Source organism: Myotis myotis, unplaced genomic scaffold (assembly GCF_014108235.1).
Source record: "Myotis myotis isolate mMyoMyo1 unplaced genomic scaffold, mMyoMyo1.p scaffold_m19_p_2, whole genome shotgun sequence".
NCBI classification, from domain to species: Eukaryota; Metazoa; Chordata; class Mammalia; order Chiroptera; family Vespertilionidae; genus Myotis; species Myotis myotis.
The window spans coordinates 173,586,056-173,608,968 of record NW_023416324.1 but is presented as its reverse complement, the minus strand read 5'-3'; the positions used below and the strand labels follow the sequence as shown (position 1 = coordinate 173,608,968).

Below are 22,913 nucleotides of genomic sequence, written 5' to 3'. Positions count from 1 at the left end.
TACGCCCTAACTGGCTACCTCTTCTCTGCAGTCCCCTAGCCGGTGCCTCTTCTGCTTTGATTAGTGGCAGCATCTCGTCATCCCCTCTGGAAAATCCTCCCTCACCATCATGTCCAGTCTATCAGTTCTGTCTTCTAAACATCTCTCAGATTCTTTCCATTCTCTCTGTAGCAGCTTTTTCCCACCCTCCATCCATCTATCGTCTACGGAATCATCTTTCAAATCTAACATGTCACTTCCCTTCACCTCTCCACACTTCCCTGCCCATAGGGGAAAAGAAAGCCCTAATCTACCCTTCTAGCCCCATCTTGTACCTCCCTTATCACCTCCTACCAGCGCTGCTGACATGTTTCCCTCTTCCCAGGCAACCACGTGATTTCTCTCACACCCGTTTGCATTTGTGCAGGGCCTTCCTCTTCCTTATCCCCTTTCCTGTTCATCCCAGACAGCGTTTTCCCCTTTTGTGGACTTCAAAAACGTATGCCCATCTATCTCCCCTAGAGAGCTTCTGGTTCTGCATGGTAGTTTTTTATGTGTGTGTTTCTCCTCTTACAGGCTGTGAGCTCCTCCAGAGCAGGGGTCCATTGTCTTGTTCATCTCTGCATTGTCCTTATTGCTTAACACAGAGCCAGCACCCCAGGAGAGGAGCGAAGCAGTAGTTGAATCAGTGGATGAGCTGAATAGAAAATATCTGAGAAGCGACCACCTTCCTCACTAAAATGGGAGTTTGTAGGTGTAGTTTTGTAATTTCGGTGGCACATCTGATAGGTGCCTTTTTCAGATGGCTGTGATGAGAACTGACATGAGAATGTTTATAAAAGTATTTGAATATCTAAGACGATCTGTCAGGCCTAAGGTTTAGGTATTTAGGCAGCATACCAAATCAATCAATCAAACAGTTGTTTAAGCTTTTCTAATTTGTATTTCCTAAGAATAATCCCGGGTACCCATTGAGGCTTAATGTAAGACCTCAAAAAGTATCCTAACTAAATTTTTCTTTCAACTTGTAATTTTCTGATTATTTTTATACACGTGATTTTCTGCACTGTTTTCCTTCTTATTAGGATCATTCTTTTTTTTTTCTTTTTTTTAATTAAATCTTTATTGTTCAGATTATTACATTTGTTCCTCTTTTTTTCCCCCTTAACTCCCCTCCTCCCAGTTCCCACCCCACCCTCCGCCCTCACTCCCCACCCACTGTCCTCATCCATAGGTGCACGATTTTTGTCCAGTCTCTTCCTGCATCTCCCACACCCCTTTCCCCGCCAAGAATAGTCAGTCCATTCCCTTTCTATGTCCCTGATTCTATTATAATCACCAGTTCATTCTGTTCATCAGATTATTTATTCACTTGATTCTTAGATTGACTTGTTGATAGATGCATATTTGTTGTTCATAATTTGTATCTTTACCTTTTTCTTCCTCTTCCTCTTCTTAAAGGATACCTTTCAGCATTTCATATAATCCTGGTTTGGTGGTGATGAACTCCTTTAGCTTTTCCTTATCTGTGAAGCTCTTTATCTGACCTTCAATTCTGAATGATAGCTTTGCTGGATAAAGTAATCTTGGTTGTAGGTTCTTGGTATTCATCACTTTGAATATTTCTTGCCACTCCCTTCTGGCCTGCAAAGTTTCTGTTGAGAAATCAGCTGACAGTCGTATGGGTATTCCCTTGTAGGTAACTGAGTTTCTTTCTCTTGCTGTTTTTCAGATTCTCTCTTTATCTTTTGCTTTTGGCATTTTAATTATGATGTGTCTTGGTGTGGTCCTCTTTGGATTCCTTTTGCTTGGGGTTCTCCGCGCTTCTTGGACCTGTAAGTCCATTTCTTTCACCAGGTGGGGGAAGTTTTCTGTCATTATTTCTTCAAATAGGTTTTCAATATCTTGCTCTCTCTCATCTTCTGGCACCCCTATAATTCTGATGTTGGTACGCTTGAAGCTGTCCCAGAGGCTCCTTACACTATCCTCGCATTTTTGGATTCTTTTTTCATTCTGCCCCTCCGGTTGGGTGTTTTTTGCTTCCTCGCATTTCAAATCATTGACTTAATTCTTGCGCTCCTCTGGTCTGCTGTTGGGAGTCTGTATAGTATTCTTTATTTCAGTCGGTGTATGCTTAATTTCTAGTTGGTTCCCCAATATAACATCGAGGGTCTCATTAGTTTTCTTGTAGATCTCATTAAGTTTATCGGCAGCTTCTAAACAGTTCTTGAGAGACCTTAAAAGTGTGGTTCTGAACTCTATATCTTCCATTGACAATTTTGTCCTGTTTCTTTGTCTCCGCATTTTGTTATGCTTTCTTGGTGCACCCCCTAGTGGTCTTTGTGCGCAGTCTTGTAGTTAAGCCTTGATTGTTGTAGCTAATACCAGGGAGGGTTTGACCTCCAGGCCAAGTGGCTGTGAGAATCAGCTGTGTCTGCAGTGAGAGAACTTCTGTCCTCTAGGGAGGTGCTAATCTAGCCTTTGCCTGAGGCTATCCGGCAAATGCCTCAATGCAGGGCTTGGGCGGGGCGGGTCACACAGGATCAACAGGGTGGGCCGGAGAGAGCAGTTATGGCGGCTCTCAGTCCTGTCCCCAGGGGCTCTGCCTCTCTGAGTCCCATCGACCGCTGCAAACCTCGGAGAGAAAGCTGCACTCGCTCTGACCGAAGCCAGACAGTCCCGCTTCTCCCGTTTGAGTCTGGGTCCCTAAAGACTCGCCCGTATCTGGAGCTCAGAGTCTGCGACTCCCTCCCGATTGAAAACGCCAACCGCGCCCTCCGCCGCCAGCCGGCTCCGCGCACTCCGCACCTCAGAATTTGACTTCAGCACTGCGCCTCCTCTGAGTGTCCGTATGCGTTTCTCTTTCCTCCTTGTTGTAGGACTTCCACTCAGCCAGCATTCCTGTGGTTCTGGGTGATGTCCGTTCCGTCTTTTAGTTTCACTTTTGAAGTAGTTGTTCAAGGCAGCAAACTCCGGCGTTAACCTATGCCGCCATCTTGGTTCTCCCCCCATCCTTATTAGGATCATTCTTGTCTCCTGTCTTCTTTCTACCTGGCTGTGCCATCTTTGCAATGATCATATTTGGAGGAAGTAGTCCAAAGCAGCTAAGCCCTTAGCTGGCAGTGAGAGGCGGAGGAGAGTCATCGGCCTCCGGGGCACTGTTTGGGTCTGTGCAATTTCATACAAGCACATGCACACCCAATCACATAGCTTCCTGCTAAGTCACCTTCTCTTCTCAGTTTTCATGCTATGGTAAATAATGTCACCTTTCACCACTTTTCAAAACATTAAAAATAGATGAACCAGCTTTGAATCTATAGTTTTTTTATTTTTTTTGTGTTATTTTTGCCCAGAGCTTCCCAAATCATAAAGTCCCCTCCAATTGCCAATATTTAAAGTGTGAGAATTTTCCCTAAAACTTCCTGAATTCAGAAATTCAGCAAGGTTTTTAGACGGGGGTGGAGTTAGGAGGTTGCCTGAGAGCTCCCTTTGAAAATCTGGCAGCAGAGTCCTTGTCTGGGCTCGGAGCTGCCCTGCTCTGCAGTCCCCTCTATGGCCGGCTGCACTGATAGATGGGTTCTCCTAGGGGAGCTTCATGGATCGGCCCTCCACCCATTACCAGGCAGCAGGATTCTAATTTACAGCCCAGATGGTGACTAACTACCCCACCACTCCCTATTTACTTTAGTCAAGTGGCGGAGGTATTAACTATTAAATTGCTTCTTTCTTTTTAAAATAATTGATGCTATTTGCAAAGGGCTTTGTATAAAAACACTTTCACTGAAAAAAAAGTTGTTTCATCAGAATGTGAAGAACATGATGCACTATAATAAAAAATAAACAACCACAAAGTCAGGCTTATTTTTCTTGGCCTGCCTTTGTGTGGAAATGAGGTTTTGAGGTACAAATTCTGGAAAGATTACTGAATTTTCAAAGGAGAATTTTCACAGGAGGGTGTCAGCTCTTTCTTCTTCTTGGTTGATTGCTAAAGCTTATGGATCGACCTCTTACATGAAAACCCACAATATTTGTACACCAGGTTCCTGCCAATAGAACTTATCATTCTTAGCTACTCAATTTTTTTTTTTTGAAAGCTTGAATGTGATAAATAATGGTCAAGGAAGATTTCCCAAAGGCGATGTAGTCCATGCCCTTCTGGACAAATCATACTTGCGAAGAACTATATTTTACTTAGAACCTCTTACTATAAGTGTTGCTTTTCTGGAATATTTGGGAATCTGACCCTGTGTGGAGAGGTACTCTAAAAACTCTCCTGGGAAAGACGCTACTGTATTTGCTATGAGGGTATTGTTGAGCTATTTTACCATTCTGTACGAATCAGTGGAAGGCTTGGGCCTCTCAGGCTTCAGTACAAACTGCTTCTTCTGGACAATCGGCATGTTTTCATATATTGTGAATAATTAATTGGGTTTTTATCGACACAAAGTTCTGGTCCAAATTTGCAGACCATCTTTAATAGTCATTAGCATACAATAGGATTGCCTTTGTCTGCTGGTTTTTACCTTGGGTTTTTCTGTTTCGTTTTTGGCATTTTATTCTTATTTTCCCTTCTCCTATTTACCTATTATACTGTGTGCATTTTTTGTCAACAGCCTTGAGTCATTTTTAGGACAAAGTCCAGGTGTCTGTCTCCTAATATGTATTTGTTTATCGAAATACATTTAAGACATTGAGTTTAATGATAGTCAGTCTCAAATAAAACCATGATATTACTTTTGAATTTTAGTAGGTAGCTGTGTTTCTGAACTCGTAAGGTCTTTAACAGTTCCCCAATGTGAACCCTGGACAGCATTCATTAGACAGGATGTGGAGGCCAGATGACGCCGAGAGTCTTACTGTGTAATTTAATCCTGGGTGCTGTGTTGTTTGGCTTCACTGGACACTGAGTGTGCATATATAATTATGTGCGCATGTGTAAAAAGCCCAACCCTGATAGGAGAGAGAGGGAGAAACATCATTAGCAGAGATTAGCTGTGTCTCTCCAGCTGGGCAGCGTGCCTCTGAATTCCAAGGGCTTTCCCCAGTGTAAATTATGAGACTGACTCAGCTGCTGTTCAGTTCCCCTCTGGCTGAACTGCGTTTGCTAATGCGGTTAAGCTGTGGCTCGAGAGGCACAGTGTCTTGAGGTTCTAGAGATGTCTTCCTGTAAAAAGAAAAACTTCCCTCCTTCTCACATTCCCAGGACAGTGGCACATAGTCTTCTCTAAAAAGGCAAAAGGGGGAAAAACACAAACCGTGTGCCAAACTTCAGCTACATGTGCAGTACTTTGAAAATTGTTAGCAGTCTGGATTGATTCCTGTTCAGCTAAGGGGGTGGTTCTCAACCTTGGCTGCACATTAGAATCACCTGGGAATCTTTTTAAGCTCTCTTTAAAATCATCGGAGGATGAGGCCCAGAAATCAGGATTTTAAAAATATTCCCAGGTGATCCTAAAGTGCAGCTCAGCTGAGAGTCTGACTGGATCTGCTGCTGCTGCTCTGAAATTGGTGACGTCTGAGCAAATTAACCCCACTTTGCACTTTGAACCCAATCCTAGTTCAAGGCCACAAGAAGGTCTTGTCTGAAGTTCTTTATCAACGACAGCTGATATGAAAACGTACATCTTTGTAATACAGCATGAAGCGCGAGGCTTAGCATACTACACATATCAATCGGTTGAGTAGAGTTCACAGCTTTCCATTTTTTAATTATGTATGTTGTTGTACTAATCATCCATTCAAAAGGCATGGTGTCTTCTCTCTATGATTTTATTGACTAAGATAGCCAACTTATTGATATAGATGAGCCCAACAGTCAATTTATCGATAGAAGGTCAGGGGAGATGAATTAAATACATAGATAAGATAGGAACTGTGATTAAGTGATTGCTTTAAATCTTTTTTTTAAAAAGTCATTACCAGTTTTTTCTTACCAATCCTATTAACAAGTAATAAAATTGTCCGACCCAAGTGGGATTTTATCCCCCCTCCTTCGTTTGCTATTCCTTTGGGGAAAATGTAAATAGGTTAAGGAACAGGGCTAAAATATACAGAACAAGGAAATCAGATAGTAATGGGTCATCCACTGACCAATTTTCAGGACTGTAAAATGCCCAGCACAGTACCTGGGCACTCAGTCACCATCAATATTAGCAGCAGCCATAGTAGCTATACTTACACTCAGCATAAATAGCAGCCCAAATAATGCATCAATTTAAGATTAAATACTGGATGTGGATGAGAAAATATTACCTTACCTCCTAACGTGAAGCCTTTATGAAGAGGGAAGATTTTAAATACAAAAGATTAAGGAGAGGGAGGCTGAACTTTCAGTGGCAGAACAGCATTGTATGAACAGGTGAAGGATTTAGCACTTCCCTAAACAGCAGTTCTTAACCTGTGGGTCGGGACCCCTTTGGGGATCGCCTAAGACCATTGGAAAACACATATATAATTACATATTGTTTTTGTGATTAATCACTATGCTTTAATTATGTTCGATTTGTAACAATGAAATTGTGGGGGGTCACCACAACATGAGGAGCTGTATTAAAGGGCCATGGCATCAGGAAGGTTGAGAACCACTGCCTACGAAGGACTCTCTTCTAGTTACCATTGCTAGCAAGGCCGAGAGGAAGCACACCGGTGGGATGGGATAAATTCTGGGGGTAGATTGGTGCCAAAATTCACACTTGCATGTGAGAACTGATTTATACGTATCAGGCTGTAGAAACCGGGGGACTTGCCATTAAAAGTTAGAGCTGGGCCCTAGCCGGTCTGGTTCAGTGAATAGAGCGTTGTCCCGAAGATTGAAGGATCCTGGGTTCAATTCTGGTCAAGGGCACATACCTCAGTTGCAGGTTCCCCGGCCCTGGTTGGGGTGTATGCAGGAGGCAACCAATCGATGTGTCTCTCTCACATCGATGTTTCTCTCTGTCTCTCCCTCTCCTTCCCACTCTCTCTAAAAATCAATGGAAGAATATCTTCAGGTGAGGATTAACAACAATAACAAAAAGTCAGAGCTGGCAATCAAGCCAGTTTAGAGGGTGTAACCTGTGCCACTGCAAGGGTCCTGTGCTCGGTTTAATGCTCTGCTGTCTCTACCTTAAAATTCTTAATTGCTCTTGAACATGGGGTCTTGCGTTTTTATTTTGTGCCAGCTTTGCAAATTTTGGAGCCAGTCCTATTGACAATATACAAATTGTCATAAGCCCTTAGACCAGCGGTTCTCAACCTGTGGGTCGCGACCCCTTTGGGGGTCGAACGACCCTTTCACAGGGGTCGCCTAAGACCATCGGAAAGCACATATATAATTACGTATTGTTTTTGTGATTAATCACTATGCTTTAATTTGTTCAATTTGTAACAATGAAATTGGGGGTCACCACAACATGAGGAACTGTATTAAAGGGCCGCGGCATTAGGAAGGTTGAGAACCACTGCCTTAGACGGTGTTCTCACTGGCACGTAGCTCAGTATGTTGACTGTTTCCTGGGGCATGCACCCTTTTGGTAAAGGCCAGCATGTTTATTCCTTCCTGGATACTGTTAGGCTTCTAGAATTGTTATTGAAGAATGTGATTGTGCTGGTTAATGGCTTAAGGGAAACTCTGCCTCAATTTTATGTCCCAGACAATGCTATTTTGCTAATAAGGTCTATATGCATTATTTAATGTAACATCATGATTTCAGAAACTGCATATTCTGCTCATTCCAATTACTGTGGTCTTGAATAAGTTTCCTGATCATTGCATAAGTAATGAGTAATAGTTTTTATGAAGTCAGATCCTTCTGCTCAAAGAAGAGACTTGTTAGCCCAGCATTCAAAACCTTTCATGATGTGACACCGCCCTATACTTAGAGCTGTGCTTATCACTGCCCTCCACGCACCTGATGTTCCAACTATTCCAGGCTGCTTACTATTTCCGGAAAACGCCATCTTTGTCTCGCTCTCCGTTCTTTTCTTTTAACTTCTTTTTTATAAAAATGAATGCCCTCTTCTAAATACCATGCTTGTCACCCCCGTCTTCCACCCTTTCTCGACTGCTGTGACTTTCGCTCTTCCTTCAAGTCCCACTTTGTTGCTCGAATGTCTCTTCCTCTATGAAGTTTTCTCCTGATAGTCTCCATTATAGTTAGTTACTGCCCTCTCTGCTGTGCCATGGCTCGTGACACTCTTAAAGGCTTACTTAATTCTACATTTCATTATAGTCACTGTTTTGTTGACTATCTGTTGTGTGCTCCTTGAGCTTAGGACTGTCTATTTCTCTATTCCATCATCCACGGCATCATTACGCGATGTGTGGCACATGCTCAGTGCATGTTTACTGAGGGAGTGTCTTTGTCCATTCGGGCTGCAATAACAAAATACCACAGACAGGGTAGCTTATAAACAACAGAAATTTATTGCTCACAGTTCTGGAAGCTGGAAGTCTGAGATGAGGGTGCCAGGTGATTGGATGAGGCCCTCTTCTAGGTCACAGGCTTCTCATTGTACACAGTGGAAGGGCAAGGGCTCTCTCCAGAGCCTCTTTTATAGGGCACTAATCCCATTTATGGGGGCTCCATCCTCATGACCCAAGTACCTCTCATAGGCCCCACATACTAATAACTTTGGGCGTTAGGATTTCAACCTATGATTTTGGAGGAGACACAAACATTTAGACCATAACAGTAAGGGAATTGGAAGGACTACTCTAGTTATCTGGTACATTTAAACCATTTGGTTGTAATTCTCTAAAATGAAATAACCAGTTACCATCAGTTGATCTTACTGGAAATCGTTTTGACTTTGAGAATTATTTGTGGAAGAGAGAGGTAATAAAAGCAAAGTTGTTCCTAGGAATGAGGCCCCCTAGAGTTGTATAATGTTTGATCCTGGGTGAAAGAGCAGTGGAAAAGTTAAAAAAGACTGGAGGGCCCCAGATTAGTCAGGGAGCAATACCCAGAACATTTTGAAGTCAGAAAAACAGGAAGCTTAGGATACCACTTGACTCTCAATTTAGCCATCCCTAGCCAGCAATTTAGTTCTCAACTTTTCTTTTTTGTAGCACCTTCCCTTAATTAAAGTATAATGCCATGTCAAGAAAAGGTTTGAAATAAAGCCAGTAACATGGTAGGAGTATGCTAAATACATTTTTTATTCTAACATTTTGACTCTGAAACTAAATGCCAGCTATTGAGAAATTTTAGTCTTTTCTTTTTATTCTGCCTAGGCTGTGTGAGTAAGGAGACAGTGAAAAAAGAGAATAAACCAGAATCTGAATCTACTGGGGTCAAGAAGCAGACTTTTCTTGAGCTTCTCTGTGACCATAGCCAATCATGCCTTTAATTTTGTCCCATGGGATTAGCTGTATTAGGCCAAAGGAAAAAGCCACTAATTCCAAAACCTGGATTGTCAAAGGTTAATTTCTAAGTCACTGGTACAATTGGTGGACCATCCTAGTCCTATTGCCACTTCAGTGAGTATGAGAAGAAGACCATTTAGTAGACTAGGTAGGACTCTGTGATTCCTCATAGGTATGTAATGATTTATTTTCATATTTTAAATTTTAGTGCTCAACTCATGTCAGATTAGTGAGGTTGGATGGATGCCCCATTTCAAAACCCATTCTCACTAGTGAATCTACTTGTTTTTATGGGGGGCAAGTAAAAAAGGGGCTCTGTGGAAAAATCTATCATGTGAATTTTGGAAATTATAGAGTGTGGTGGATCATCCCAAAAGAGATGTGTTCCCACAAATTTGTACCCAGTAAAATAAAGGTAAAAAATTAATATTGAAAGCATGCCTGAAAAGGAAAAGAAAATCATAAAAGGATAATAGAAACACTACAGAGTTTATGAGAAGGACACTCTGATTTGCGTCAATAAGCGTGGGAAAGAATTCATGAGCCAATTATGTGTTTATTTGTGAATCCTCGGGATATAACTAATGTCTCTTTCCTTAACCATTTTCCACCAGCAGACCCTGGATCTCTATCTCAGCCTTTAACTCAACACTTGGTTCTGGGGTGGGAAACTCTAGGGATAGCATTTAGATTCTCAGGCACATGTAATCTTGATTGTCATAAACTCTTACCCATTTTATTCTCTAGACTTGTGTTTATTATCCTCCATTTAAACATACCCAGAGGTAGCTCTGATTCAAAAGGTGTTAAGGTTCTAAATACAAAGCTAATTCTAATATATACATAAATGAAAAGTTTTAACTGTATAGTAGTTTTAACAATGCTTGCCACAACTTACCCAACTAAGTGAGCTTCGTCTTTATCAAGGACATCCTGGTAAAAGTGTCAGGAAAAGTATCAGTGTCCTGGGAACCCTGTTAGCATTGAAGGAGCCTGTTCTGGCCATTCTACCGTTGCTTGGGGACTTTACCTTCCAAATGTCAATTTGCAGACCTCAGTATTGGACATGGGGGTGGGGAGAGAAAAGCTGTCAGTTCCCTCTCCCCCCACTTGCCCCTGTCAACTATTGTACTATTTCCTGTCCTCGTGGTTTTGTTGTTTCTATAAATGGATTTCATGTATTTGGCTTTTTTCTCTTAGCATTGTGCTTTTGAGATTCATTCATATTGCTATACAGTGGGGCCTTGACTTAGGAGTTTAATTCCTTCTGAGACCAAGCTCGTTAAGGAGCTTGTTAAGGAACTCGTTAACTCAAATTACTCTGTCAACGCAATGCAAAAAATCGGCCGAGAGACAGTTGGTATCTCAAAAAACTCATTAGTCGGGACACTTGTAAGTCAAGGACCCACTGTATCTTTTTTTCTCATTTGCTTGCTTTCATCTTAGTGGAATTTGGTTGGGGGGAGAGGGGAAACAGAGATAAAATGTCTATGTTCAATCTACCATGTTTAACTAGAAATCTTATTTAACAGTTTTAGAAAATAAATCAGAAAATGCGAGTATAGAGTGAAATTTCCAATTTTGCAGTTGAAATCAAACTTATTTCAGATGTCAAGGAAACCAAGAGAAACCATTTGAAGATTTCCGGTCTTATTTATAGTAAACACTCAATAAAATGCCTGTTTGATTTGAATCTACAACAACCCCCAAAAGGGAGTTTTATTATATTATCTCCAGTGTACAAATGTATTTATGTAACTTGTTGAAGACTTCACAGCTGGTAAGTTGCAGAGCCAGGATTCAATGAGGTCTTTCTGACTTGAAACCCCAGATTCTTTCCTGTTACAACACATCATAAGCATAATGTAATCAACATGGGGAAACAACTGTTTACACTATCTTGGCCTTCATTACGGTCTGGTTCATTACGATTCTGGGAGGAAATTTGACATAATGGTGGGTTATTCACTGATGACATTTGCTCAGTGTGCTGTGTGTGGCCAACTCACTGTATTGGGCATCATCAGAAGGGGTCTAGCACTGAAATAGGAAAGTTTCCTCTCTTTAATCCACCACCAGGGAACAGTGACATTCAGAGCAAAATTCTGGGAAAGGTGAAGTGAAGTTGGAGATGGATCAGCAAGAACAATTGAAATTATTCAAGGGATGTGTGCTCTGCCTTAGGAATGCAGCCTGGAGCTTTGAAGACCCATCAGTGTTAAAGAAAAAAGTTGATATTTATAAAATCATTGTGTACAAACTCTGGAATTCTAGACTTCAAGAACATCAGATACTTTTAAATTTTGAAAAGGCATTTTTTTTACCTCAGTTTATTAATTCATAGGACCTTTATTAATGTCAGGTTCCACGCTAGGTATTAAGAAAAACAGTACTAAGATAGTTCCTACCTTCAGCAAGCTTCTCTTCTAGTGAGAGAAACACATGTGTTGTAGAGATCATCTACAATATTAAATGTTAGTGATAACATACAGGCATTAAGGTTTAATATAAAAATAAGTTCAGCACATGAATTAGATTCTTTAATGGATTGTGAAGAGAAGCAAGTGATGTTTATGGTGTATCCATTCCTTTTGGAAGCAGAAGTTACAAAAGAACAATGACATCCCCTCCAAGGCTATTGTCAGAGGCAGCGAGCCAGGCTAAATGGACCACTGTCATTTCATAGGTTCTTCAGGTAGAGTTGTCTCTTCTTAGCCTCACTTTACAGAGTGTTGTGACTATAACTCATGCTATGCTTTTAAAAACAGCTAGACATACTTTATGTAAATTTATAGTTATTTAGAACCAGACTATGAGGGGAAGAAATATTCTCACACTGTCGTAGACCATGTACCAACCCTCACAGTTCACTCATAGGAGGAGTCTTCAAGCCTTTGTACAAAACCTTTGAACAAGCTTGGTTATCTGGTTTCCGGGTCCAGAACAAATTATAAGGACACATTAATTACTCAAGCAGATTTACTAACAGCTATGAGAAGTGATGGCTAGTGAGTTGACTAGTGGCTTTATATTGAGACAGAAGAAAATTCAAATTAAAGTACAATAATAAAAACTCATTAGCATTTACAAGGATTTTGCAAACAGATTTGTCAGTGTTACTTCAAATAGTAACTTCTACTGGAAATTTTAAAATGTTGACTTTTTAAAAAAATAGGATTTATATGCAAATTTTTAGGAACATATGTACTAAAAATATGTGTGCATATAGTGAGTTAAAATTGTAATTTCTGGCACAGCTAGTGTTACTCAGTGGTTGAGCATTGATCCATGAACCTGGAGGTCATGGTTTGATTCCAGGTCAGGGCACATACTTGGGTTGAGGGCTTGATCCCCAGTAGGGGGTGTGCAGGAGGCAGCTGATCAATGATACTCTCTCATAATTGTGGTTTCTCTCTCTCTCCCTCTCCTTTCTCTCTCTGAAATAAATTAAAATAAATATAATTTCTGAAGGGAGGCAGCTAAATATGTCTTTAAATTCCATCCTCTGTAATATTAATCTTTTTATTGAGGCACTACATACTGTTTTCTATCACAAACAGTTTGTTATACTACATTTATTTTTTCCATTAGAATTGTCTTGTATATTTATAATTTTTTAACACTTAGAATAAATATTTAATATTAATTGATGTTCTTCCTAGTCATCCTCATCTTAGACAGATGGGACTTATCAAGGTTCCTTTAGTAGTCTGCAAATTTCAGCTATATATTGAGAGTATAAATGGAAAATATACCAATGAATAATTAAATAATGGGTTTGGATTACTCTCTAGCACAAAGTCAAATTCACATTCCAAAACAGTGACAAGAGACAGGTGAAAAATGTTGGTCTTTGCCAATTTCCTTTTGGTAAAGCTCAAAATGTTCATCACACATTTTTAAGGATATCATCTTGTTTGAATCATTACCTTAAAAAAATTAAAACTGAGGACTGCTTCTGTGAGCAAAAACAATGTTAAGGAGAAATGTAAAAGTCTAAAGCAATGGGCTCTTTCACTAATATGGTTTTAATTACTTCACTATTAAAACTGGGCATTGAATCCAGAGTCTATAGATCCTTGTTCCTCCTGGATTTTTTATCCTGGTTATCTGTAATACAGTCTTCTCTGGGAAGTAATAAGAGCTATTGCTGATTTGATAGATATTTCTGTTTATTTATTCTTCCCTCCATTAGCCTTCCCTAGTTTTTTGCCTTTCATCTACACTAGTACTGTGATTAGGAACTTCAAGGAAGGGTAATTATGAGAATAGCAATAATCCAATTGCAATTTTAAAATTTTCCACAGATGACTGTTGAAACTACTTAGGTATTTGAAAATAATTCCTTGGCTCTTCTGATGGTTTTAGATACCTGGCTATGGCCCCTTGAAAATCCTATTTTAAAAATCTCTGCTTTGCCCAGCTGGTGTTGCTCAGTGGTTGAGCATCAAGCTATGAACCAGGATGTCACAGTTCGATTCCCAGTCAGGGCACATACCTGGGTTTCGGGCTTGGTTCCCAGTAGGAGGTGTGCAGGAGGCAGCCAATCAATAATTCTCTCTCATCATTGATGTTTTATCTTTCTCTTCCTCTCCCTTCCTCTCTGAAATCAATAAAATATATATATTTTAAAATCTCTGCTTTAATTTGGTTCTGACAAACCATGTTTAGAATAAGCTATACTTTAGTCATTTCATCTGCAGATATTCCTAAAATTTGGTAACAGACCTGTTATTTTAAAGGAAGTAATAGAGTTCTATACATTTAGCAAATCCCCATATACAAAGGGAAGCCACAGTTTTTATGAATCCTCACAACAACAAAAATCTGTTAATATGAATAAAGTATGCAGAGCACCATTGTCCTATAGAACTCTCTGTACTGATAGAAAGGTTGTATTTTTGCACTGTCCAATATGGTTGCCACTAGCCACACAGGGCTACTGAGCACTTGAAACAGACTAGTGCAACTGAGGACCTGACTTTTTTACTTAATTTAACTTTAAGTTAAATAGCCACCTATGGCTAGAAGCTACCATATTGGACAGTGCAGATATAGGGGCTTAATGTTAAAACAGAACAAAGTAAACCCCACAGAAAGTGGCATATTTTAGAATTCTCCGCTTATTTTTATTTGTTGCTAGGAATTTTTACTTTTCATCCTAAATATAGAACCAAAGTTCAAGGTAAGATGTGAGTCTAGTCCATATTTTTCTGCCTTAGGCCTTTCTTAATTAAGTGGAAGCCCTTTATAATATTGACACTGGGGTCTTGTGACTAAGGGTGCTGGCTCGGACTTGTGCTCAGGCTTAGGCTCTGGAACTGAAGTGGAGCTGGGTCCGACCCCTGCCTTTACCACTTAGTAGTTGTAGATCAGTTATTTAAACTTTGTGCCCCAATTTCTTTATCAATCATTATCAGGATTGATATGATTAGAGAAGTTAATACAAGAAAAGTGTTTAGAGCAGTGAGTGGCAATAATCCCAGTAAATGTTAGCTATTGTTATTAATATATTACTTATTCCATTGCTCTGTGTGTGTGTGGGTGGGTGGGTGGGTGCATGCATGCCTGTAAAGTTCTCCCATCTAAAAAGTACATTGCATCATATTATATCAGGTCCTGTACTAGGTGCTGAGGCCAGATAGTAAGAAAAAGAAGAGGAACAAGATACAGAGATACGAAATACTTGGATTCTACTTCCAGTAAATTTATAAACTAATGAAAATTAGTTTAATTCTCTTGAAAAATAGAAGGTATGAAGCTAACAAGTACTAAGGAGTCACTGTGTATTGTATAAGTATGTTATATATGCTTTATCTCATGTAATTATCAAATCTATTCTATGAGGTGGATTCTGTTATTATTGCCCAATTACAGATAATGAAATTGAGACTTAGAGAGAGAGTAAGGTCAAGTTAATGACTAATATTTGAATCCAGGTCTATCTTCCTCCAGTGCTTCGCCTCTCAGACCCTCACAATATTGTTCTCTATATGATGAAGTGTATAGAAATTTCTGAATTGACGGACTGGGAAACAATATTAAAGTTTGTGTTATAGCCCAGATTTTTAAACATAGTTTTAATTTTAAATAATTTCAATTGTCATTTTAATCGTTCTCCTGAACTGTATGTCTTAAGGAGAGTCATAGATTTCCAAAAAGAGAGGGAAAAGGCACAAAGTAACAGGAAAGGAAAAGAAGAAAGGGACTAGCATTTTCAGAGTGCTCACTATATACTTGATACTTGTATTAGGGGCCCACTCAAGTTCCTAGTTCTATATAGTTTATAATCCTCCCTTTACAAAAAAAAAAAAATTAGGGTATGTCTCTATCTTCTCCTTTTTTTTATGAATAGATGGCACAATTCCTAAAGATAATTCTTTACCAAAGGTTGTTTTTTGTGATTCTAAATGCAAGTTTTTTAGTGTCTTAGCATGTACTACATCTGGACCTTAGAACTTGGAAATAATCAAAACACTTAGCTATGCCCTGTCTCTTCATCTGTCTTGAGTTTGTTCTCTTAGTCACAATTATTCTACCTTTTCCCACTTGAATACAAATTTTACTAGTAGAAAAGGTAAAAACAAAACAGGAGTTGTCAACTTTTGTTTCCTCATTGTCATCTGTTTTTTATTCATGTTCTTTTCACCTTGAATTTATAATTATTATTCAATCTGTTTGCAAGCTGCAGCACATACTGACAAGTAGGTTTCCTAACAATGCCCTTAACATCTCATATCATTTGTCATATATGCAAATGTAGGTAAATTGGCTCATTAGTCTATGTGTTTAAAGCAATAAAGATTTGGTTTGAAAATTTCTGATTAAACAAGTAATGCATGCTATTAATAAAAATTTAGGAAAATGGAGACAATTTAAAAGAACAACAGTAATAACCACTGTTGACCATTGAAACCAATTTTTCTGTTTTCTTGTAATGCTTAAATAATTATTTTTACACTCATTAATATTTGTATGTTTAAAGGCAATAGGTCTGTATCTTATTTTTAAGACACTTTAAGTGAATTTAGTTACTGATTTTCTTCTTCATATGGCAAGTCAAAGATAGGTCAGGAAATGTTGATTCTATTCTGGAATATTAACACTAAAAATAGTGTACAAGATGGGGCAAAAGTAGGTTTACAGTTGTTTGTATGGAAAATAATATAATACTTAACAAATAATAATGCAAACATAAAATCTGTTTTGTATATTTACAGTTTAAACCTACTTTTTCCCCATGCTGTTTATTATTTATTGTAGATTTATAGAGGTTATAGAGAAATCATTTCTTTGGTCAAGAAATACGTTTAGCCTTTGACTTAAGTTATATATGAAATCTCACAAATTTCTACTTCTTGATAAGTTTATTATTATGACTATGAAAATGAAGTATCTTCATTCATTTTAAAGCCTACATTTTAAACATATCTTAACTTCAATCATGGTTGTATTTATAAGTATTAGTATGCAGAAGGTGATCCATCAACATGGAGGATTTGCCTTTTGGTAATTTTTATTTTTTGCTGGCTCCAGCATACTTCAGTATTAATAAACATTCAGAATCTTAACCAAAAATATAGGTATATGGTAAGTACTGAATCAGTATTTTTTGAGTGCATGGTTTTTGAGTGAAATGTTATAAAGATGAGATGAGGTAGGTGAGTGGGTTTTGTTGATGGGAGGTTATAATTATCCTCTCAAATAGAACTTTTAGTAGATGGTTCATAGTTATAAGAGCAGGTGAGAGATAAAAGCATGATCGTTGGCCACTCTTTTGATCTGATTTTAAATAACTTAGAATTTTAATTCCATTAAAAAGCTATCTAATGTTTTTCAAAATTCCAAGCAAGATCTTGGTGATAGACCTCTATCCTGGGAAGATCACTTTATGTTATTACTGCGAACAAGTAACTTAATCCCAATTTTAAGATGGAAATGATGCCCTAATAGCAGAAGTCTCTCATGCTTGAAATACTACTATGTGTATTTTAAAGAAATGACCAAGAGGTTAGGGTAGCAGGACTGTGTTTAATTTAAGGCAAGAAAATCCCAAATAAAGAGAAGACAGCTTGGGAAATTTTCACCATCAATCAAGAAATCTCAGCAATAATGCTTAAATTAAAATGTTATTCAATTTTAGTCACACTGAAAATTTTATCTAAGGGGAAAATTTTTCTAAATTCTTTGATTTACTCATGTTTATAATATAAAACTCAGAATATGATCTATTATAAAATTATCCTCTATTAGCAACATGGGAAAATTTGTGTTATATAATAAACACAAGAATTTGAAGGCCATATGGTCACGTTGCCTCTTCCATTCCTCGTTTTCTCTGTGCTGGATGCGTCTTGGCACAAAGCCAAGGTAATTTCCAGAATTTGGCAGGGCCCTGGCAAATGCACAGCTGCTGCTGTCTCCAGCTCTTGCCTACTCATTTTGCACAAACCGCTCCCCCCTCTCGGTGCTGAGAAACTCACCGAGTAAGGAGTGTGCCTGGAGGGCAGACGCAGAAGGCCCTCTTGTGCTCCTGGCAGGTTCAGGAGCCCTTGTGAGGTGGCAGCCATATCACCATGCCTGCAGCCCTGCCCACCTCGCCCCTTCACTCTTCTGCTCTTCCTTATCTTTTTCCATCTGACTCTCAATGCTTAAAAATATCATCTCCTTTCCTTTCTATCCCCTTCTAATAAAAACTAACTTTGACTTCTCACGAATTAAAATAACCAGTCATGCCCAGCCAGTGTGACTCACCAGTTGAGCACCAACCTATGAACCAGGAAGTCATGGTTGGATTCCTGGTTGGGGGCACATGCCTGGGTGGGTTACAGGCTTGATCCCCAGTAGGGGGTGTGCAGGAACAGTTGACTGATAAGTCTCATCATTGATGTTTCTAGCTCTTCCTCTCCCTCTCTGAAATCAATTAAAAAAAAAACTTTTTAAAGAAGATCCAGTCAATTCCCATGAAGATACCTGAGCAAAATCTGGTCAGGGAGAGTGGGATTGAGAGGACAAAGACAGAGGCAGAGATAGTGGGCTGCTTGCATTCCCTCCGTTTCCACTTACCAGCTTCTGAACTGTGCAGTGGCCGTTTGTAGGTGTGCACACAAACACAGGTAAAATTTAGATATTTTTATCCTACACTCTCCTTAAATGTAGAGTCAGCTCTGATCATATTGGAATATAGTCATGGCAATGGTTTCCTTCCCTTTGTTCTATGTCTCTCCATTTCTCTGCCTTTGTTTGCTGACACTGGACTTGGTACAAGCTTCTTTGACCACACTTCTTGGGATGAGGAAGAGGTCACATCCTAGCTCTGCCACCAATTGGTTGTGTCGAGCAAGTCAGCAGTTTCTCTGAGATTTGCTTCTTATATGTAAAACCAGTGTGTTGGACTATATTCCTTGAAGGTCCTGTTATTCCTTGATCTCTTAAATATCAAATTGCAGGTGATGCCCATGCTGAAGTTCTCTTCTGTACTCATTCCCAGTGCCAGTGGCAACAGGTCTGCTTCATGTGCACCCTTAACCTCTTGGAAAAGGGAAGAGATTACAAAACAAACACATGTTTTTCTAACTTTTTGTGTGTGAGCTCATTCCAATATGATGTCATCAGGGAGAAACTCAGGATAAAAATCAACAGAATAGAAATTTACTAAGAATTAATATAAAGTCCCATAGTTTGATTCAAAGAACAAATTGCACAAATAGGTGTTTGGCTGAAAATCGCATATACAGTATGCAATGTCCTCAAGTCTAATGGGAGCCGATAGCATAACGGACACCCTGTGCTGTGTAGGATAACCACAAGTCCCAGCGGCAAAGGCAGACTGGAAGGAACGGCTGAGGCAGCGGCCAGGTCAGAGAATCTGAAGTCAGCAGTCTTCAAAGAGATCAGGCAGAACAAGGTTGGAGAGACCAAAGGCAAGAGACAGCCAAGGTTGTAGCAGGAGATTAGCAAGAACGCAAAATGAGGGAATCGGTAATGTCAAAACATAGAGATGAGCACAAAGGGAACAAAGTAGGGAGGATGGGGTGAGGGCAATGGGGGTCCATTCAGCCAGCAGCTATTGCTATAACACATAAATCCAGCTTTTCTTTGTCTTTCTCTTTTTCCCCCAACCTTATATTACCAGGCAGTTGCCCAGCCCTAAAATTTCTATATGCCCTAAAATTTAAGTTATCAACCCCTTCCATACCCTGGTCTTTTCTTCCTCCCTGCCTTCCTTTCTTCTGTCTGTTCTAAACACATCTTCCTTTCAAAGGTTCATCTCAAGTCCTACCTCTCTCCTGCAGCCCAACTTCACTACTCCTACCCCCATTATTGTTTTTCTTCTCACAGCTCATTTATCATGGGTGGGGAACAGTCAGGAGGTGATTCCCTTGATGTAATTATTAACTCCTTGACTAGTTTGTTAGCTCTGAAAGGAAGGAACTGTGTCTTACATCTTACAGAGACTGTATGGTACAGGAGGGAGTTTGGGGATAAGGAAAATTAACCTGGTATTCAATCCTGCTCTCTAACCTTTAGCACACACCTGTCTCTAAGCCTTCGTGTCCTTCTTTGAAAAACAGGGACAATGATCCCATGTTTTCTCTTCCTTACACAGGGGACAAACGTTTAGATCAAGATCAGAGGCAACAGTATTTTTTAACCATGAAGCACTCTTAAGAAAGTAAGGGCCATCGTGTTATTAAAAAGGCAAGGGGATTTAGGAATCTGAATTTTGAGTTAGATTTTAATTCCTGCTCTACCTCTTACTCCACATATGACCTTAGGAAAGTTTCTTACTTCTCTGTAAAATGACAAGACATGCTTACCAGGGCTATTAGTGCTGGAGATGGCTTATACATCAATTTGTAAGAGCCAGTTGTCCAATATTGAGTAACTTTGCAAGCAGGTTGTTAACGTGTTATTAGATTAAAATCTGCCATGATGGAAGTATTTATCCCAGGGAAATTACACACCCTACAAATTGGATTATTGGGTTTTTTTCCCCCCTGGAGAACTGGTTTACCAGCACATGGCTAAATTATGTAAACAGGGCTCTATCAACTATAAAGCTCTTTGTCTTAATCAGCATTAAAAGTAGTAATGGCAATAAGTAATGTTCTGTATCCGCAGAACCTAGCCCATTGCAACACAGCTCTTAGCACATATTTAATAAATACACCTTTAACTTAACTTTGGTTCACCCTTGTATTATTTTGATACTTCTGCCCCTGAGCTAAAGGAGCACCCATCGTTACCTCTCTTCAAATCCTTTCCTACAAAGTGTCTTTTTAAAATCAGATAACAAAAATAAAAGCCTGGTTCAGTACATGACAATACACAGTAGGCCTTAAAACCTCTATGTCTGTAACTGAGCTAATTATTTTCTTTCTAAATCTCCTTTTTTTGGTGTTTCCTAACTCAGTTAATGACATGCCCATCTATCCATTATCCCATATAAGTTATCTGAAAGTTATTCCTCTCCCTTTTCCTTACCCACCCCTATGTTTAATCCGTCGCTTGATCTTACTAACTCTGCCTCTTAACCCTTTGAGTGCCAACCAATATCCTAGGAACTATGCTAAAATTGCCAAGGCATTTTTGCTGATTTTACAGCAGTTTAGGGGAAAAAAATTATGAATCGCAAGTAAATGAAGTTACATATTCAAAAACTTAAGGAAATCTTTACTACATTGACATATTTAGCAATATCATCATCACTAATAAAAGCAGACTTAGAACTGGACGCCATTTCGAAGCTTTGATAGTGCTCCTGGCACTTTTGGCGAAAGACAGGAGGAGCGCTATCGCGCTCCCTGGCACTCTAGGGGTTAAATCTACCCCCTCATCTTCATTGCCTGTTTCCTGGTTCATAGCCAGCCATCTCCTCACTGTGTCCTCACAGGGCAGAAAAGACAGGGGATACTCTTCCGGGTCTCTTTTATAAGGTCACTAATCCCATTCCTGAGGACTTCACCCTCATGACCCCACCACCAAACATCAACACAATGGGGATTGGGTTTCAATATATGAATTTGGGAGGGACACAAACATTGGATCTATAGCAACATACTGTATTAATGCAGAATGCTTGGAATATCTCAAAAAACAAGACAATATAACCACCACCACCCCCTCAATCTAACTACCTGGAATTAACTATTGTTAATTCTTTGGATTTATCCTTTCAGTCTTTTTTCTTGTATAAGTATTTATGTATCCTTTTAAATACATTTAAAAACAGTTTATGTAGAATATATTGTTCTAATGTGTTTTTATATTAATATGTCATGAATTTTCTCATGTGAGTAAATGCTCTTCTTCAGCATGATTTTTAATTGCTGCACAATATTCCATCATGTGGATATGCACCACTGTTTAACTAACCTCATTGTTTCAGTGTTTTTATTATTATAAACAGAAGTGTAGTGCGGATGACTGAGGAAAGGGTGATCTCATGTCCTCCTCCTGTTCCCCCAGGTTTTGGAGCCCTCTCTTACATCAGAACTCTATTCAGATAATCCTCTGAGTGTCATCTCAGGGCCTCGGGCACACTCATGGCACGATGGCCGACCCTCAGGAGCACCTGAGCTGCTCCTCCTCCCCACACTTACCCTTGAGTGAAAACAAAACCTTCAATGGACTGCAAGATGAACTCCCGCCCATGGGGAGCCACCCTTCACCCAAGCTCCTTCAGGACCAGCAGGACAAGGGGGTGGTGCAAACCGAGCTAACGGAGGGCATGCACAGCCCCATCACCACAACAGTGTTGACAAGTGTGAGCGAGGATTCCAGGGACCAGTTTGAGAACAGCGTTCTTCAGCTAAGGGAACAAGATGAATCGGAAATGGCCGTGTCTCAGGGGAACAGCAACACTGTAGATGGAGAGAGCATGAGCGGAACAGAAGACATCAAGATTCAGTTCAGCAGGTCAGGCGGCAGCAGTGGTGGGTTTCTTGAAGGACTGTTTGGATGCTTAAGGCCTGTATGGAATATCATTGGGAAGGCGTATTCCACTGATTACAAATTACAGCAGCAAGGTAAGCTATCATATAGACCTGGGAGGTATTTCTTGTGTAAAGACACCATCATCATTACTGCATAACCTTTGGCCTGTGGGTAAATTAAAGAACTAGTGCCTAGTGAATACCCATATCAGTTTCCCATAGACCTTCTGAATGGGACAGATTCACATTCGGGTGGATTTTTTTGGTCGAAGCCCATCTTTTGTGGTTGTCCAATCCAATGGTGTCCAAAGTAGATTACAGATAAGACAATCATGGTGTTATAAGGAAGAAAATGTTAGAGTTTCTGTTCCTTTCATCTCATCATTTTAACTTTCTATTTTCACATGTGTTTTTATATAGTTTTGGTATTTTAATAAAGTGCAGATATCTAATTTATAAATAAATCACATAATATTTGCATATTTAAAAATTTTTTATTGAAAATTTATACAATCAAAAAGTCTGATGGCCACTGGACTGATCCCAAACCAGATGGAAGCCACATGATACTACCCCTGATGATTGCAAGCCTGCCTGAGGGTGTCATAAAAGGAATTTATTTCTTTCAGTCAAGATACAGGAAGCCCACA

The 22,913-nt window shown here is 39.5% G+C and overlaps 1 protein-coding gene across 3 annotated transcripts in view; it reads left to right on the top strand.

Annotated features, from left to right (window-relative positions):
• The window catches only part of MAP3K13 (mitogen-activated protein kinase kinase kinase 13), a 128,699-nt gene that overhangs the window by 60,124 nt on the left and 45,662 nt on the right, over positions 1-22,913 (top strand). For all 3 annotated transcript variants that reach the window (XR_004974171.1, XM_036350839.1, XM_036350838.1), the window contains exon 2: positions 21,797-22,356. Coding sequence is in view for 2 of the 3 variants with exons in the window: in XM_036350839.1 (XP_036206732.1) it covers positions 21,882-22,356 (475 nt within the window). In the remaining variant the exon portion in view is untranslated. The remainder of the gene's footprint in view (positions 1-21,796; positions 22,357-22,913) is intronic.